This window comes from Echinops telfairi, unplaced genomic scaffold, assembly GCF_000313985.2.
Source record: "Echinops telfairi isolate 266 unplaced genomic scaffold, ASM31398v2 ScPeMD7_70;HRSCAF=299, whole genome shotgun sequence".
Taxonomy (NCBI): Eukaryota; Metazoa; Chordata; class Mammalia; order Afrosoricida; family Tenrecidae; genus Echinops; species Echinops telfairi.
In genome coordinates this window covers 43,069,822-43,088,915 of record NW_022103968.1, presented here as the reverse complement: position 1 = coordinate 43,088,915, position 19,094 = coordinate 43,069,822, and the positions used below count along the sequence as shown (strand labels likewise).

Here is a 19,094-nt window from a genome sequence, read left to right as displayed (position 1 = left end):
AGCAATCTGAGTGGCTGAAATATGTCTTACTGGTCATGAACATGCTAGAACAGATACTGGTGGGCCATTGTGGTGGATTATTGACCTACTAGAGCAGTGGAGCGCTGTGAGAGGGATGGTTGGTGTCAGTATCACAGGGTGAAGAAGGAGAGTAGGTAGAGCTATAGCTGACATCTGTCTGAAAGGAGTCACGAATCGTGGACGAGTGAAACCTGGCACATGACCACTGGCTGTTATTTGGTCCTCGCTGTGCATCCATCCATCCATTTAACGGTTTCACTAATATTTCAAATGTGTCTTGTGTTACAAATAAATTCTCATCATTTAGGTTAAAAAATACCTTCTCAACTACATTAAAATTAAAACACTTTTGCAAATAATCATTTAAAAACTCATAATATCATGAGGTTTATCATTATGGAGAATGCTTGTATGCTGTGGTCCAATGCACACTTCTGTGTACTCCAGAAAGGGCTATTTCCTTAATGCATTTCCTTCAGGAATCTAAAGCCCTACAACAAAGTTCATGATGTGGGCTTTAAAAAGCTCCGAAGGCAGGGAAAAGTGCTTTATAGATCGGGGCCTTTCCCTAAGAAGACTGACAAGTCCCATAACCTCAGGTCACTTCTCCCATATAAGAGCTCTCACTAGAGTATCTCTGAGGACTTGGCTTCACTGGAAAATTCTGTGAATCCAAAATCTGACATGAAAGTATGTGTTTAAACAGAATGTTAATTACACTAAAGGTGAGGGAAACACCAGAGCGTATACTTGGCCGTAGCTTGGGCCGCAGAGCAAAAGGAGAGAGCAGCCCACACGGTGCAAACAGGCTGAAGGACTGACGGCTCGCTCTGCAAGGAAAAGCTTGGGGGGAGAGTCAATGCTGGTTCTTTTGAGAATTAACATCATTACTGCCATGACGTCTAAGATCTATGGGAATTCCAATTAAAATGGATACTTATAAACTTCAAGTTTTTACTAACATTCATATTGAAATCTGCTTTTAAATAAGCTGTTCCATTCAACTGGATGAAAATAAGGAATAGCAAATTTCAGTCTGAATTTAAGAGAGGTTTACTTTCTTAGCGAATGAAAAGACAATTTTATTACTCTGGATAAAGCTTTTGGATATTACATACCAAAATGCTCACCTGCTCAATAGGGCCTAGCTTTATACATTTATGCAAGCAAGTGAAAACCCTAAAAGTGCACAAAAAGAATATTTTCTGTAAATCAGTTTTCAATTTTATCCCACAACATTTCTTCACAACTAAACCAAACCAAACCATTGAGTCAGTGCCAACTCATAGTGATGCAATAGGACAGGGGAGACCTGCCTCTGTGTGTTTCTGAAACTGTAACTCTGTATGTGAGTAGAATGCCCGTTCTTTCTCCCTCTGAGTGGTTTCAAACAGCCGATCTTAGAGCACACAGCTCAACGCACAACCACTGTGCCATCAGGGCTCCTTCCAAGACAGAAGTCACTCAAAATAGTCAATGGCCCCCAACCATGGACTTAAATTTACCAGTGACCATGGGGATGGCACAGGGCCGGGCTACAATGACTCTTTCATTCAGGTGGCCGTGAGTCAGGGCTGCCTCGATGGCGCATCACAACAACAACATGATGTGTCCCTACTTGACCAGGAAATATTAGATGCAATGTCTTTTAAATTCTCATCAAAACCTTTTTTTGGGGGCCCCTGCCAGTAACGCAATTTTGTCCCTCAACTTTCTCTCTGCAGTACACTGTAAAACCATACTCTTGCCCACACCCCATTAGTCTACAACCAGATGAAACACAGCATCTAGTTTGTACCATAGGCTACACAAGGGAAAAACAGAACTTGTTATAGCCTAAGTGACACCTGTCTGAATAGCACAGAAAACTCAAACAGTACATTAAGCATTAACAGAGCAGCCAACGTCAGAGAGCATTTCAGTCATGAAGCATACAGGCGGATGCTATGGTAAGGTGATTCCTTTCCATGGTAAAGACTCCTGAACATAAGAACTGCTTGGTTCCTAGACAACGACTAAGATATTTGAATATGATGTGCCATATTCATAGCAAAGGCACTCGAGAGATGGGTTCATCTTAAGCTTCGTTAGAATGGTTCTCTTTTCAACTTCAAACGTTATTTTCAAGATTCTCGCTCTTCTTTCCAGCTTCGCTTTCTTTCCCACAATTGCCTGAAACCCTCACCACAATGTCTGTTTGCTGTGTAACTGGCTTTCCGATGTAAAATTCAGTTCTGAAGTTTAGTGACAAGAAAGATCAATAAATATTTATCTTATTAAATTCAAACTGATCAAAAGGTAAGTAGAGCTACTTTTAATTTTAAAAAAATTACTTTCAATTGGGAGACATGTCAGGAAACAAATGCCATGCATTTCTATTTTTAGTTACATAAGAATCTGGACTGCTTTCCAGAGATCACGTACGAATCATGGAACACTTGTGATTTCCTGTAATAAACAATAGGCATCAATGTATCTATATCAAACACATTGATTAATGGTTGGTTGCCAAAATATGTGATTTTAGTATAACTGACTTTCCTACAGTGCCTGTAAATAAACTTTATCCCATTTTGTAGTAATTATAATATTGATATTTATATGATTTTATAAGCTGGGGTACTCATTATATGATTTTCCACTTTCAAATAATCAAGAAATTACTTATCACAATTCAGTTTGATTTCTGAGACTGACCAGACGAATTTTTGAGAAGCTTTGCATCTAGTAATGTTTCTGAGATACCTATGAAGAATGGAGCAGCTGCACCCCTTTAGACAGAGAGGGCATGAATTCTGATCAAATAATTACCCATCAGCTCTTATTGTGTGGAGGGCTTCAAACAGTTGATGGGAACATTCTGTTGTCTTTTCATTTAATTTCCCATGAACTTTTGGAAGCGCCCTTCCAGATGTTCTCTGCTCACACTTCACCAGTAGAAAACTCTTCTGACATTAGAGAAGGCTACTTTCTTTCTCCTGGTAGTGTTTGTAGTTCAAATGCCTCACACGATTTTGTACCTATGTAAAGCAATTTAAATGTAGTTAAGTAAGCTCAACAAGTACAATCTTGTTGAAGATTCGGTTTGCTTTGTTCATGTGAATACGGAGTCAGAGGTCATGGTGGAGGCCATCTAGTGCTTCTCTTTGCTTTCCCTTGCTTGCTGAGTAATGATGATCTACTTGACTCTGACCGTGAACTTGCAAGGGTGATGGATGGAGTGCTCACACCAGCCCTGGCCTCATTAGCTCAATGCTCAAGCAGCATTGCCAAGTTGTATGTCAATGGTGATAGGAGATACTCAAATGAGGGACAGCGCGACTTAGCCAAGAATTATATGCATGCAGCTGATGAGCTAGACTCAAACACGGAGATAGTTTTTGTCTTTTTTTCCTAACTCTGCCCCTCTCCCCTGCCCCAGAAAGCAAGATAAACCATTTTGCTTTTGTTTCGAAGGACATGGTTATCTTGACACCACGAGGATCCACAGTGGTGGTTTTCCCTCTCATGGGAGGGTAGCCTTCCTGAAAGTGTTTCCGTGACACCTGCAGGGCTGTGGCACAGACACGGTCGGCGTCTTATTCAGAAGAGGCATTATGATGATTACTCTGTGGAGCTCCGCCACCTAAACACAGCCCAGCTCTGCGCTTTAGAGCGCATGCTTCATTTCACGGATGGAAGGTCGGAGGTGCGTCTGTGCGTAAACGCTTTCAGCACTTGACCTAATGCCCAAACACCTCTTCCTCTTTGCAGGTCTCGCCTTGTTAAAGAAATAATGTAGCTGTGCTCCACTGATTAGTGATCCAAGATGTTTTGTCACCGTACCCTTGCAAACTTAAATTTAGACAGGCCAGTCTATTTGGTGTCCTGTGAAAACACGTGGCCTTCTATTTTGTAACCTCTGCTGGGAATGACCTTTTCCCATCTGTTCTTTCAAATCCTAACCCATTCTCCAAGCCATGGCTCTAGTTCCGTGTCCTCTCATGCCTCATGCCGTCTTTTATTCGAACAGCTCCATGCGAGCGAGCTCTCTCAAAAGCACTGAGATCCCTCCTGGGTAATTCTGAAAGCAAGGCAATACTTACTACACGGTTCTACTTACTATTTGTCATGTGCAAATCTTATTTTCTTTCTTGAGGACAAGAATTAGATCTGCTATTTCTATTTCACACACACACACACACACACACACACACACAAACAACTCTGGCAATTTAAAAATGGGGATGTTTTGCTAAATGTAATGTGTCCATTAACTCACAGGGTTAAATGTAAAATGTTAACTTTTGGATGGACTGGTTTATTACCACAATCTTAGTCTCCAGAGGACATAATCAGGGTCTTGTGGGTTTACGGTATTTCTAAGCTCCCAACCAGTTTTGGAGAAGAAATGAACATTTTACCTTTTGGTAGCATGCTATTTCCAATATTTTGATGAAAAAACATATGGTTGAACTACTGAACTGTATGATGTTATGTGGATTATATACCAATAAAACTATTTTAAAAAATCATAAAGTAAATTTTATTTAAAAGCATTAGTTCAATATGTAACCAGTAAATAACATTTCTATACTATAATGTTTTTTGGGCTTTTTGGTGGCTCTCAACAATATTATGTTTAAAAAAAAAGAAGGGGAAAGAAAACACCCCAAAACTCCCCCACACAGGGGCCATAATGTTTTTTAAGTCACAGTTCCATCTGCTTTATTTATATCATTCAGCTAATCTAAATTGTAATTCATTCATCAGTGTACATGAGTAAACAAACCCTATAGTTAACAAAATGAATGCATGCATGCCTGCCTTTATTTCCATATGTCAAAAGCAGATTTACAATCTCTCATTTCTGTTTAGAACTAGCCTTGTGGTTAGAACTCTTAAGAGTCTATTGTTATTGTCTCTATTGATGCTCAGTTAGTATTTAGGGGTCCGGTGAGTGTAGGGGAAGGCTGGGCTAAAATGAATCTCTGAATTTTATATTAGTGTTGGATCCCTGATCCCTACAGTGATGGGACACGAGGGTTCAGTGCAACAAGGTTTCTTTTCCCAGGCTTCTCTGGGCACAAGCAGCAACATGGCTGCTATTCTGTTTCACTGCTGAGCCAGTTGGCAGAAGGAAGCTCTGAAAAGGTTTGGTCTTCTAAGGGGTGTTCCCTTTGCAGTTCAGCTGTTTGTCTTTCGTCCTGATGGAACAAAACTCTGTTGACTGAGGAATGGGTTCATCGCCTAATTTCTTGCTTAATCATCTCTCAGTCTCCACTTTCTTTCTCAGTTGGTTTATTATACAGCCTTCCAGGCTGGAGGTAATAAGGTGTCTTTAAGTATATGTAGCACATTGACTCTCTGACACAAATGTAGTTGATCGGGGGAGGGGTGGGTAATAGGGCCCTGGCAAACTGCAGCACAGAAGGTTTAAGTACAGAAAAAACTGCAGCACAGAAGGTTTAAGTACATGACCAAGTGTGTCTGGCTGGTAAGATCTGAGTCCCTGAGGTCTGATGCCAGAGCTGAAAGCTTTTAGCTGCCGCGCTGCACTGATGGCTTGTTCCCTGCAGACACAGTGTCATTTCAGAGAGTGGCAAAGGATGTAGAACCAGGGAGAGGTCGCTGAAGTTTTGACAGAAGCACAGGCGAAGAACAGCTAATTTTAACACTGTCCACTATTATACCTAATTCAGTTTATTGGGTTGTATGTAGAATAAAACAAATAAATAAAAGCCAAGCTGTACAGGGGATAAGGAAGTAGCACTTGGTTGACTTTGAGGTGGCTGATATTGCTACTGGTGCTAAAGCTCTACGAAGTGTTAGAAGCCAACACAAGTCTTCCAATGAAATATCCACAGGGATGGGCAATGACAATGGTTCTTTCCATAACTATGCAGTCTAAGGAAACGTACATGTGTTACTCTTAGCCATCCTGCAAAGTGTGGAATGGATTCCATACTCTTCACCTGCAGTAGCACATGGGACAAATTATATAGTGCACGTGAGGACAATGTGAAGATTCTATACCAAAGAAACCCAAACCCATAAGCATTTAGTAGGTCTCGACGCATAGTGGACAGAGTAGAACTACCCCTTTGGGTTTTGAGGCTGTAAATCTTTATAGGAGTGGAAAACCTGATCTTTCTCCTAAGGAGTACCTGGTGGTTTCAAACTGCTGACCTTGAGGCTTGCAGTCCAAATGGTAACCCACTATGCCCACTATCAGGGATCCTTGTGTCTGATTGCTTCTTTTAGCACGTAATACAGATTAATTACCTAATTAAAATGTATTCCTGAAGTAGTTTCATCTTACCACGCGTGACCATAAAATTTCAAGTTATTCATGCTGATGCCTTAAAATCCTCCCCCTGCCTTCGAAAGGCCACCTCTTGCAAGAACTCTTCCTCCCCATGGACTGACTGCATGCTGTTCATATTTTGAACACGGGCTTAATTAGTAGTTTGTGCAGTCATCTCTCCCACAAGACTGAGTCCCTGATAACAAGAGCTCTGTCCAGTGAAAGTTTGCATTTCCCAGAATAGAGCCGAATGTATACATAAGAACTATTGTAGAAAGACTACAATTAAGATGATAGACATTAGGTCTTTCATATCTTTAGTTTACCCAAATATGGTGACCTGGTATAGGAGGCATTCATATTGTTAAACAAATCGATTAAATATCAAATATTTAAAGCAACCACCATATAGTCACTGCCTGTGAGTAGAGTCAGACTGAAAAGGAACCCTAGACCCTCCCTCTAACAATGGATGTGTGTTACCTCTGCAGGTACATTTCTGCTTCCTGCGTGGCGACCACTGTCTTCATGAGGATGCACATTAAGAGCTATGCCAACAGGATGGGTAATTAGAGTCATTGTTGAGGAAAAATTCATACTCTGACATCACTGGAAGAATGTGAAAGGCAAACAATCACAGGGGAGAATGTTTTCATGACCTGTCATCAATAGTATCAGGCAGGAAGTGGGAGTTAAGTTCATGTGGCTCCATGGATTCTAGGGCAGAAATGACTGGTACTCATTGCATCGTGGGAAGCACCAGGATATTGCTGACCACTCAAAATGGTGTTCCCTTCAGAGATTGCAGACATGTGCTTCTGACCACTAGTGGGTTGGTCGTGTGCAGTGACCCTTACACATTTGCTATCTATTTCGGTATCTACAGTGTTTTGCATACTGGGCTACCTTTTTTACCTACATGATTCCTCAGGGTTACAGCTTTTATAATTCTATAAATATTTGAACTGGAGAGTGAAATATAATATCCATAAGGAGAAAACTAAGTTAAACTATTTGGTATCTCTTCTGAGATGGAGATTATATATACATAGCGTATTATCAAACATATACCCAGACATGTACACATAAATACCAAGGCATACATACATATACATTTTTTGTAGCTGTATTCCTTTTTATATGCTTAATTTTGTGGTTAGTTGTTTTGACTTCCATATTTTTTTGAGAGAAGATTTTAGAAGTTTTCCACTATTAGTTTCACATTTACTTTTCCAGCTTGAAGTCCCTCAAGCCACTAGAGCTCTCCAAATGCTATTATCTTTATAGATAAGAGCGATAATAATTTCAGTGTCTGAGCTATTTCAAAGATTCCACATTCTTGAAATGAATTTGTACTCAGATGCTTCATAAAATAACTCAGTGGTCACTTTTGTGTTTCAAACTGGAAGTCCTCGGACGCACCAAACAAAAACACACAAAACAACTCACTGCCCTCCAGTCAATTCTGACTCAGAGCGGCCTCGTTAGCCCGCGAGGAGTGTGCAAATCTTGCCATACACACACACACACACACACACACACACACACACACACACACACGAGTAGCACTTTCGTTGCTCTTTTATTGTTCATGGTTAAAAAGATATATTTATGAGATTATGAAAAACTAGTTCCCGAATTGCTCGCTCTCTTTTCCCAGAGAGAGATTCAACACAAACAAGGACTCAACTGAACTCATCAGATAATAACCCTTCCTGGCCAGAAGCAACACTCTCCTCTACGCTTAAGGGATGTGCCAACCCCATGTGAACCAGCACCCTAGGACAACGCTGTTTACCTAGAATGCTCCTCCTACATCTTCATTCGCTCTATGGACAATTACAATGTGCAATTTCTAGCAAAAGAAATCTAACGCTGTGTTAAATTGTTGGAAAAAGAAAAGTAAGCCTTTTTTTCCCAGGCCCTTTCTTGATTTTCACGTCTCTATCTTTGATACTCAGGTCCTCTGAGGTACATTATGGGTTTTTAACCAGAAATAGCACTGCTGCTGTACTTATACACAATGGTCAGGGAAGCCAATGAAAATACATCCTGGTGCTAAAATCTCCGTGTCCAGTGTTGAAGTCAATAACCCCTTCCCTTCTGCCAAAGTCAGAGATCCCAACTGAAGCACTCATGGACACAAGTCAAAAATACCGCTGTGACAATCAACTTTTCTAGAAGGGGATTGCTCTTGTCCCCTGATGGCAACAGTAACTGCTTACTCCACTCTACACCGTCCAAGGGAGTTCCTCACATACTGTACTGGTATCTGATATCAGGGACTCCTGCAGAGGGCTGGAAATGAATCCGCAGGTGCAGATAGCATTTATATTCACACTGTGTGGGAATTCAGCAATTTCAGTCACCAACACACATTGTTCTGTTACGTTTGTTGCAGTCAGTACGTTTTTAAAATTTGCACTTCTAACCAATGTACGATAGAGTATATTTCACCCAGTCTGCATCAGATTCAAACACAAACTTGTACAAAACACGTTATCATCTTCATCAACGCTCGATTGCGTATCTTATGAGTGTCTGTCTAATAAACCACATAAAATATTTGAACTATTAGCATTGTGATGTAAATAGGTGCTTATAACTTTAGGATCACAGCACTAGTAAGTAACAACCACTTGTGTCATTTTTTTTTTTTAACAGTGGCAAGGATCTTAAGATGTATCACACCGGTACCAGTAGGTGACTCCCATTTTTTTTCACATGTAGTTACATTTACATGTAAATTATTATCTGTGTAGATAAAAGAAATAATTAAGCTAATGTTCCTGGCTCAGAACTGAGGAAGTCTAAGCGTTACAAATAACTAGCTAGATGAAAAGTGCTTATGACTGCTAAGGTAAATGTCTTGTCTCATTTAATATGAGCTTTCCCAAAGGTCCTTTGGTATTTGCTTTATTTTTAATTCCATGCCTGCAAACCACCAGCCCACTTTAACGGTTGCAAACTCTGAAAGCATTTGGTTGATTTGAGATCGATAGTAATTGATTATGAGAGAGAAGAAAGGAGAAAAAAGAGACATCCTAATCCAAGGAGAAACTAAGTAAAGGGGGGAAAAGGAAGACCGATTCTTTGAAACGATAAAAGAGAGGTCACCTACCAGCTCTACGCGTCCGAAACCTCCAACTCCCAGGGTGTCAATGATGTTGAAATCAGACAGCTTCAGGTTGGCGAAGAAGGCAGCTTCAGCTTCATATCTGGATTTTTTGATGCGAAAAAATGGAAATTTCTTAGAGGTGCCCACACGAGTACCACGTACAAGCGCACTGGAATGACATGACCGTGGATCAGGGTTTACCTGCTTAAATTCCATCTTGCTTTTAGAGTCTGTGTTTTCTCACACACATAATGCGGTTTTATTTTTAATTTTTGGTCCCCGTGGTGCAGAACAACCTGATTTGCACGGGTTTTTGTTTTGTTTTGTTTCAAAGTCGAAAATTACCAAGTATCCGCCGCATGCGTGTCATGTGGCTGAAAACTCCAGTTACCAAATCGGTTACATGGCGGTGTTTTTCTGCGCGTCTTCTTGCGAGCACCGATTGTTGGAGCTGCGCGCTTTTGGCTGGGTTTTGGATGTTTGGGCTGGGTTGGGTTGGGCCTTGGCTGGTCAGATTTTGGAGGGCAGGTTCTCATTAGTTTCCCTTATCCACGGGTCCGCAGTCGCCCCAGTACAGATTTATTAAAAGCAGCAAGATCATTGAGGTCTCTGGAGCGAAATCCCAGCCAGGTTTTATGAAAACAGATCCGAAAAGCTGAGGGCTGATGGGCACATGTCTGAAATGGATGATTTCGGAAGCAGATTCACCCTCCTCAAAGTAGCTTCCCTTCACCTAGCGCTCCCCCCTGACTCGTAAGCCACAGCTCTCGGCTCGCAGCCCCGTGTCTGTCTGTGCAAGTTTCTTATATGAGTGGCGTGGAGAAGCATGGAGCACCATTCCACCCTGTCACTACGCAGACATGCAAATCGATACATGCAAGCGCCAGAAATAGACGTCTCCTGATGAAACGAGTGAACATGAGCTGCTTAAAATAGCCCCGCGTTCAAGGCCCGTACTATTTTTAGAAAGGGCAGGAAGGCATAAAGATGAAGATGATCCTCTCACTCCCTAACGTCAGGTCAGAGAGTAATCCAGCTGTCTCAAACAGTGAAGTATGTGAATAGCTATGTGTAACCCATGACCTTCAGCCAGGCAGGACCCCGCTCCCCACTCGACTATAGATAGAAACGGGGGGAATGATACTCACACAGCGCATTCACATCAGTTTGTGAGTCGAAACCCACAGGCATGCTTGGCTCGAGGCAGTGTGACCTCTTAACTAGTCCATTATCCTCTAACACAAATTTAGACTCCCCACTTGTGTAAAGTATGAAGCTTTCTGTGTGTGTGTGTGTTTTAAACATTCTCCAATTTTTACCCAAAGTTCTAATTTTAACAAGTCACTCACAAGCGGATAAAAAACTTTGCTTATTATTGGCTGGTGATGTGAATTCAGTTCCTTCTAATACAATCTAAATGGGCCGCTGGTTAATCCGAATGGCGTTTATAGATGTCCCTGGTAGGCTACACAACCAGGATATTGACATGGTCACTCAGGAGACAGTTTGCCAGATGGGAACATAAGCGCCACATTGCATTGCTAACATTCCCAAGGACTCGCTATTTCTGGATAATTAAACTCCATCCCACATCCAGGGCTCACTCTGACAGGTGCACCCAAAGGGCATCTGTGGTATCAGGATGTTTGACCTTTTGCATGAGGTCAAGCATTTCCTGGTCGTCTAGATGATCAAATCTTTTTTTTTAAAATGGTCCTTGGATGACGGCCTATGTACTTCCTAGACTGAAAGATATTGGAGTGTAGAAATTTCAGGTATAGAGAGGAAAAACTCTTCCAGACTACTGCTTCATAGCATCTGATATATTCAAAAGCAGGTGTTAGTATTTATAGCCCAGGAAGACATCCCAGAATTCTTACATCAGGTTTCTGAAAACTTGTGATTCTCCGACCTTTGTCATCCACCAGAAAGACTTCACTTGTGTCCCACCAAAGACTAAGTGAATTCGAAATGTCTGGAGGTGTAACTCGAGAGTGTGTGCACTTTCAAAAAGTTTACACAACGCTCACGAAGGGGTTGAGAACTACAAGCCCTAACCCTGCTGAAAGCTTTAGAAGGGTCTAGAAAGCATGTAAGCCTTTGGGGGATGGATTTTTACGGGACAGAAAGATCAGGAGTTCCCTGAGAATCGGAGAGGACCTTGTTCCTGGCTCCTCCCCCATGGTCTATAGCCGTGGAGAAGATGAATCACTCTGTAGTGGCCAACACAGCTAAAACATGAGGGTAAGCCAAAAAGAAATCATCGTTGCGAACTCATACCAGCGAAAATATCCAAGTGTGAACGTGTTGCTTCTCTATATAGCCTCCATTTAGGTCTATAGGTTTTAAAGGTGGTATTTCCACCTCTCGAACACCTCCCTGGATAATGCTGTTTTCTTCCCATCAAACTGGCAGATTTGGCGTTCTCGGGGGACTCAGATCTTGTTAGTTTGCAAGGTGTTTTGAGTTTCAGGATTCATGAGAAGACTGGAGGGACAAGATTAGGGTCGCAGGTGGTAGAGGTAAGATTTCCCAATGAATTTCTCACAGGACATCTACCCTGAAAGAATGAGGAGGTGCCCTGTTGGGATGGGGGAAAAATTCCTCGGTGTAACTTTCCTCGTCTTTTCCTCACTCATGTCGTTTTCAATGCTTTTAAAACATATTCATAATAAGCACCAAGATTTTCCTGTATCCTATATCAAGCTTACTAGTTTGGAGTCCCCCACCCCCCAGCCCCCCAAAAAACACCTAAAAAAGACCAATCATTATAACTTTCTGAGTTGAGCACGCTGCTTTGAATTGAATTGGTCTAAATCTCACCAGAAGACATTGATTTGTCAGGACATTTTTTAAGGTACTATAATAAAACTCAGACAAGTGTGTTAATGGAGGGAGCTTGTGTGTAGCGGCCTACCTATTGCTGAGAAGTGTTTAAATACATTTTGTTTGGAATAAATATGTTCAGGTCTGAACAAGAACCGACAACAATATTTTTTGACTTGCCCTCATACATCAGCTTTGCTAAAAGCTGTACGTCTGGGAAACAAAGATTACATAGTGAGCACTCTGTGTCTGTGCTCTATCAAGCATTCTCGTCCCTTTGTAAATATTATCTGGATAGTTATACTATTCTAACTAGTGGAATGGACCCCATAACTTGTATATTAATTATTAGGCATTTTCTCAACAGTCATTGCGATTCACATAAATATGGACATACAAGGTACAGTTCAACGACGTCGTGTAATTTAGCGAACACGTATGGGTAACATTGTAAATATACGTTCCTCAAATTGCAAACTACTACCAGGTTATGCTGTCTGCTTCTTCAGAGTGTGATTCTTGGGGGAGTGAAACCATTAGGAATATTAACATAGCCTTGTATTTTTGTTTTCCATTCCTACCAAAAAAATGCTAATTGCACAATAACTTACATGGGATGCATTTTCATTCTCCTTTACAAGTTTGTTTGCTTATTAGGGACAAGAGTCACACGTAGGGCAGAGAAGCATTGTAAATTTTTCATTTTTTATGGGAAATGAATTGGTAACACTTGTAAATTACCCTATGGATAATCTTTTGAAGACTATATAAGTGTGGCAAGGTGCCCTAGTAGCACAGTGGATAAAGCCCCAGCTGATAGCCAAAATGTAGGCCATTCAAATATACCAGCTACCACATGGCGGCAAAATGTGGCAGTCTGTTCCCATCAATAGTATAGCCTTGGAAACACTGGCGGGCAGTTCTACTCTGTACACCAGGGTCCCATGCCCCACATCCCTTGAGTCCAAATTAATGTTAGCACCCAACAACACCAAACCCTATCCCAAACTCATGACTCTTAGCGACTACAGGATAGAGGATCACTGTCCCTTATGGTTTGTCCAAGGATAGGAGTTTTATAGAAACGGACTGCAGAAAGGCTGGTTGGTCTAGCTGCTGACAATTCAGTACGTAGCCAAGCAATGAATCACTGTGCCACTAGGGGTCTGATGACAAAAACAGCAGGGTGGGTTCAGATACTCCAGGCAGCTAATGCTGACTTGCTGAGAGCTGGTAGGAGGAGTATTTTCATCTTTTTCCTTATTGGGGATTAATTTAAAGTAATCTCAGTTCATCAGTTATGTTCTATTTTCGTTAAGAATTGATGAAATGTTTGAATGGGAAGGAAACAGAATAAATTGCTTCAGTGCGAGGATGTGCATCATTAAGCAACCTTTGTTTTCCTGAAGGAGGTAAATATGTAATCCAAGTAGTTAATTTACTGCCTTGGGGTGCTGAGACACACAGAATCAGACCTAGCTTTATTCAGTTCCAAAATCCAAGAGCCCTTGTCACGAACTCAAGGAACTAGACATCCATTAGTAATGCATTATTTGATGTCTCATTGCCTAAAATCTCAAAGGGAATGCTTGTATTTACTATAGTTCCTAACTTACTTTGAGATACTGTTCTTTACAGTTGTTTGTTTGTGTTCTTGTTTATAGAGAGAAAGCTAAATCTTCCACCACCACCCTTACACTCCCCAAAAGCACAAATATTGACATACTTTTTGTGTTTCTAACTTCAGGGAGTCTACAACATTCTAAAATAGGTTAACAGCACAATGATATTGACAGAAGACAATGTGTGTTGTGTTGAGTAACAGAGATGGAAATGAAAATGGATTATCAAATTAATCTGAGACCACGACTCAAATTAGTGGTTCCCACGCTTCACTTGGTGATGAGTTAAAAAAACAAAATCCTTTGCTCGTGTGTATCTTCTAGCCATAGTCTCTGGAATGCCCACCAGACTACCTTTTTCGTGATGGTTTGGGGTAAGAGATGGGGAAAGGTACTGATCATGCGCTATGATTTATCCATCAGTGATTATGATCCTGCTGGATATAAAACCAGGCATCTCAGAAGCAGAAGGGAAGTAGGGGGTGCGGGGGCAGGAATCTCCCTTCTAGCAAGAGATGGGAATGGAACGCAACCTCTGGACACCGAGGTCCTTGCAGTGAACTCCTGGATCCAGGAGACAGCTGTGACTCCAGAGGAGTACACAGGAGCAGCAACAGAAACAAAACTAGGAGCCAGAGCCGGAGCCTGAGGAATAGACTTCTCAGCCCAACAGCAAGTCAAGCAAGCAGATGAGTGCTCTGGGGCAAGAGGTTGACTTGTGGAAGGGGGCGGGTGGGGGGAGGGGGGAGGACTTCCCGGCACATAATTGCTGACCCACAGACCTTGAGCTGAATGCCTTAGGTTTGAGGCTTACAGTGAAGTGACATGTCCTTTGGATGTTTATTAGCACCCCTCAAAAAATTTTGTAACCTATGCTTACCGAACAACTGAATCCTGAGCAGCTGTCACCTGAATTGTAACCCATTAACCTCTTTAAAGAAACACACACAATCCCCACGTGAATCACAGGTATTATCTATAAGGTTTGTGTAGCCACTGCACTGAGTTATAGAACCCAGGAGGAAAGTAGAGTGAGGTGGAAGACAGAACACCCTTTAAACATAAGAAACTCTATTCCTAAGTTTCTAAATCAAAACAGACAATTTTTAATGTATGGTACTATACATATCTAAGTATCATCACGATTCTTTTAGAACTTGTGGTGACAACTTGAAAGTTTTTGTTTTTTAGGTTTGAAAGTAACTTCTGAATTTAAAGTATCTCATTATGCAATTTCCACAGAAAATATAATCTCTTCAGGAACCTGAGATAACATGACTTTGCTACCTCTATGTCCAAAATTGTGGTTTCCAAGAGAACGGAATTTTTTCATACTCTAGTTATGAAAAAGTTCGACTTATTTTTCAAATGCATGGCCTGAAGGAGATACAGCCAACAGTAATACACACAGAAATTGCATTTTCTCATATCTGCTGCATAATGTGAATGATAGTAATGCAAATATTTTGCATTCGGCCAGCACCTTTATTCCACAGACTCTAACATTTCTCTAATTTATCCTCAACCATTCTCTGTAAATATGGGAGAAATAATTTTGCCCCTATTTTGCAACTAGGTAGAGCACTTGCTGGTGTCTGACTGGTTTCAGGAAAACTCGCAATGGAAGTCTACGGCATGTTTCATATCATAGTATATTTAAACTCATTCCCAAACTCACTTGTCTTTTAAAGACGGGACTAGAGAATCACATAATTTTAGAGATGCATTATCTCTAAGTATTAGAAACTAACATGATGCAAAGTCTTGATCAATATCATTGAATCTCAAATATGGTCAAACTTTCATATTTATAAAACTAAAGAAAGTGAACCTAGAGATGGTGAGTGGTTCAGTTAGTTCAAAGGCCCAGCAATGAGAAGCGACTGCCTAATGCCTGGTTTGAACTACTTCTTCTGATGTGATTCTGCCTTGATGGCGTTTAGGATGTTCTGAATGGCTGAAGAACAAAGTCAAAAGGTCACATTATACAGAATACCCACTACCATCAAGTCCATGCAACTTACAGCGAGCCTATCAATGTACAGTTTCTGAGACTGCAAATCATCATGGGCGCGAGACCCTCGCCTCTCTCCCTCGGAGCTGCTGGTGGGTTTGAACCATCGACCTGTGGTTATCAGCCCATTAAGGAGCTCACACCAGCACCTTCTTGCTTTCAGTGGTACAACACTGGTACACATTTCAGTCAAAAGCCATATTTAGCTCTTCATAGTGAAACACATGGGGATCTTTGCCTATGATGTAGCACATGTATGCACGTACCCCAGGTAAATACGAGGGCCCCAAATGAAGGGAAATGGCATTCAAATGCAATTTTAAAACGTTCAGTAGTCTGAGGAATATTTATATAAGATGAGTGAAAGAAGGCATGCTAGTGCTGGAAGCCTGACGTGAACTAACCAGCATAGTTTTCAATTATTTAGTTTTGAATTTCTTCCCACACGGTTTGAGATAAGAACTTCATTTTTGAAAAATAAGGGCCTCAGTGAATTTCTATGACCATGAGACACACGTCGTCAAGAAGTTTCACTTCTCTCTCTTTACCTCTCTGTTTTGTTACTTCTCTCCGTTTTGTTATCTATATGGGAAGACTGGTCCACCATGACTTCATTGACTAAATTTTACTGTGAAAAGCTAGATACTTCTAGACATATCCAAATAGAAATCACACAATCTATAACTTTTATGTATGTCAGAGGAGATAGTTCTTTTGCGTGTTTGTTTTCGTGAACAGCCCTCAGAAGCGGGTGCTCCGGAGAAGGTCTCTCTCCTCTGAGGACAGAGTCTCTGTTCTCCCACCTCTCTCATGACCTCGGCCCTGCTCCGGCCCTGCTCTTTCGCCCTTTCTGTGGCCAGGTGGACTTGAGCACTCGGCAGTCATGGCTCGGTCAACCTATGTGTGTTGACAGGGGAGGTTGAAGGTGAAATAAGAGGAAGAGGTGAAAATGACCTCTCCATTTGCTTTCACTGTACAACAACTCAGACCCTCGGAAAGCACCTCTTAACATCATTTTGTTGCCCCCCATTATAGCAGAGAAAATGCCCATTACTGCGAGGCTCTCATTCAAGTTTCACTTGGACACCTTGGCCATCGTTTGCATTTCTGAAGAAGGGCGAGGTTAAGTATTTCCCTCAAACATGAAAATCTCTTTTCTATCTAAAGACCTACTAAGAAATAGTGTTCTCCTGTTCTTATAAGTCACTTCATAAATGAGGGGTGAGAAGATTCCCTCTATCCAGAATAGAGGGATGGGAGGAAAGAGGTTAGTAAACAGAGTGCAGTGGGAGATGAGCAGAGAAGATCAAAAGCATAGACCTGCTCTGAATGAGTAAGACCGTGTCAGTTGATCGCCCCTTGGATGGGGGTTAGGCCTGATTTTCAACATGTCTGTATTTCTTTGTTTTTGTTTGTTCATATTGGTATTTATCTCAGGTGTGTTGTCATTGAGGGGAGTCGCCCTTGAATGTGTTATTTGCTTTTCAGTATATGAAACCCAGGATTGATGAACCTATAGGGACAGCAAGTAGAAGCAGGGTTTTGATGGGGGGGGGGGGCGGTGGTAAACACTGATGGTTGGGCTGGGGCTTGAGTGGGGGGTGGGGGCAGGGGGAAAAGTAAAAGGGAGCCAAAGTCAAGGAGTCCAGGAAAGAAAAGAATGTTTTGAAACTGATTTGTGGACGCAATGGTACAATCCTGCTTGATGTGATTGAACTATGGAATGACGTGGGAAAAATATGTAATGAACTGGGGGGATATTCTTCAAAGAATAAGCCATACTATTAAACTGGGAACAACGAGATAAGACATAAATCAAATGAACCATCAAGTCAGATTTTATTTGCAGACTTTCCTAGAGTCCCCAATTTTAAGAGTATCTGGCTCTTAGCTACGACCTTTCTCTATGGTTCTTGGCAATGATCTACCCAATAGGTAGTTTTTCATTAAGTTCTGGGATTAGTGTCTTGGTAATGTAATCATGGTTGGCATAGGCTAACATGCAGGGCTTCTGAAACTTTTTCCTTTACCGGCCCATTTTCACCTGAGAAATTTGCAACATGGGCAACCGTAGCCAAAATCACCTCCAATTCATTACTCATTTGATTTTGAATTAACGTTTGGTTATTGCATGTCCAGAAACATTTTACTGTTGCCAAATTTTTCACAACCTGCCAACATTTGGTTATATGGCCCCCATATGGGGCCGAGACCCACAGTCTAAGGAGCTTTGGAAGAGTGAAAAAACAATAAAATGTCATGAGAGGCAAAAAGAAAATGAAAGACTGTGAACTATCCTCCCGGGCCTCTGGGACTGTAATATAAGAAGTGATCAGGGAGTTGGCCCAGGGCCAAATCAGAGCAAGTTAATTCACTTGTAGTGAATTATAATTCACTTGTAGTGAAATATAATTCAATTTATAGTGTTTTATAAAACACTATAAAACAAAGTGTTTGGTCCAAACGTATGTGGCTGAAGCTCACTTGTAGCCTGATCATCCTGAGACTCTACGTGTCCTGAGAACCATACATTTGCACAAAGTGTTGGTCTCTGTAGCTTCGTTCTTCCCTTCTCTGTGGCCACCAACCCCACTTTGCCCCCCAACCCCCTGCCTTGGCAGCTCCTACTTCAGTAGATACTGGCAGAGGTTCTAACTCCTGTTATGTGAAGGAAGCGGATAGAAACACTGAATCACTGGTCAACACAGCAGTTGGGTAAGATGTTTACCCCAGAACTCTAAATGCATGTCCCCATACACCAGAGGTTCACCAATTTATTTCACCTACCACCCCTTTTCAGAAAAAAAATTACACAGCACCCCCCCCACCCCACCCCCAGTGGCCATTACAAATGTTGATACTATGGCCCATAATCCAGGGTAAAGCATGAGCAGCTGCTTTCGTAGCCCTACTACCTCAGATTGCTCTGGTGCCCAGAGGGGGTAGGAATCAGCCACTTTGGGAAACAATGGCATGATTGTAATAGACCATTGATTCCCTTCCATTCCAGAATCCATATCACAGATCTGTGCTAGGTTTCAAAAATCTTGAGGCTTAGTCAGGGTGCAGGAAAGCAATGATGAAACATATAACTTTCCTCTAGTCCTTAAATGCTTCCTCCCCCCACTATCATGATCCCAATTCTACCTTACAAATCTGGCTAGACCAGAGGATGTACATTGGTACAGATAGCAACTGGAAACACAG

General features: G+C 41.5%; 1 protein-coding gene across 2 annotated transcripts in view; it reads right to left on the bottom strand.

Moving 5' to 3' along the window:
* The window catches only part of PRKG1 (protein kinase cGMP-dependent 1), a 1,384,334-nt gene that overhangs the window by 40,985 nt on the left and 1,324,255 nt on the right, over positions 1-19,094 (bottom strand). For both annotated transcript variants that reach the window (XM_004701092.2, XM_004701091.2), the window contains exon 10: positions 9,429-9,525. In XM_004701092.2, the coding sequence (XP_004701149.1) occupies positions 9,429-9,525 (97 nt within the window). The remainder of the gene's footprint in view (positions 1-9,428; positions 9,526-19,094) is intronic.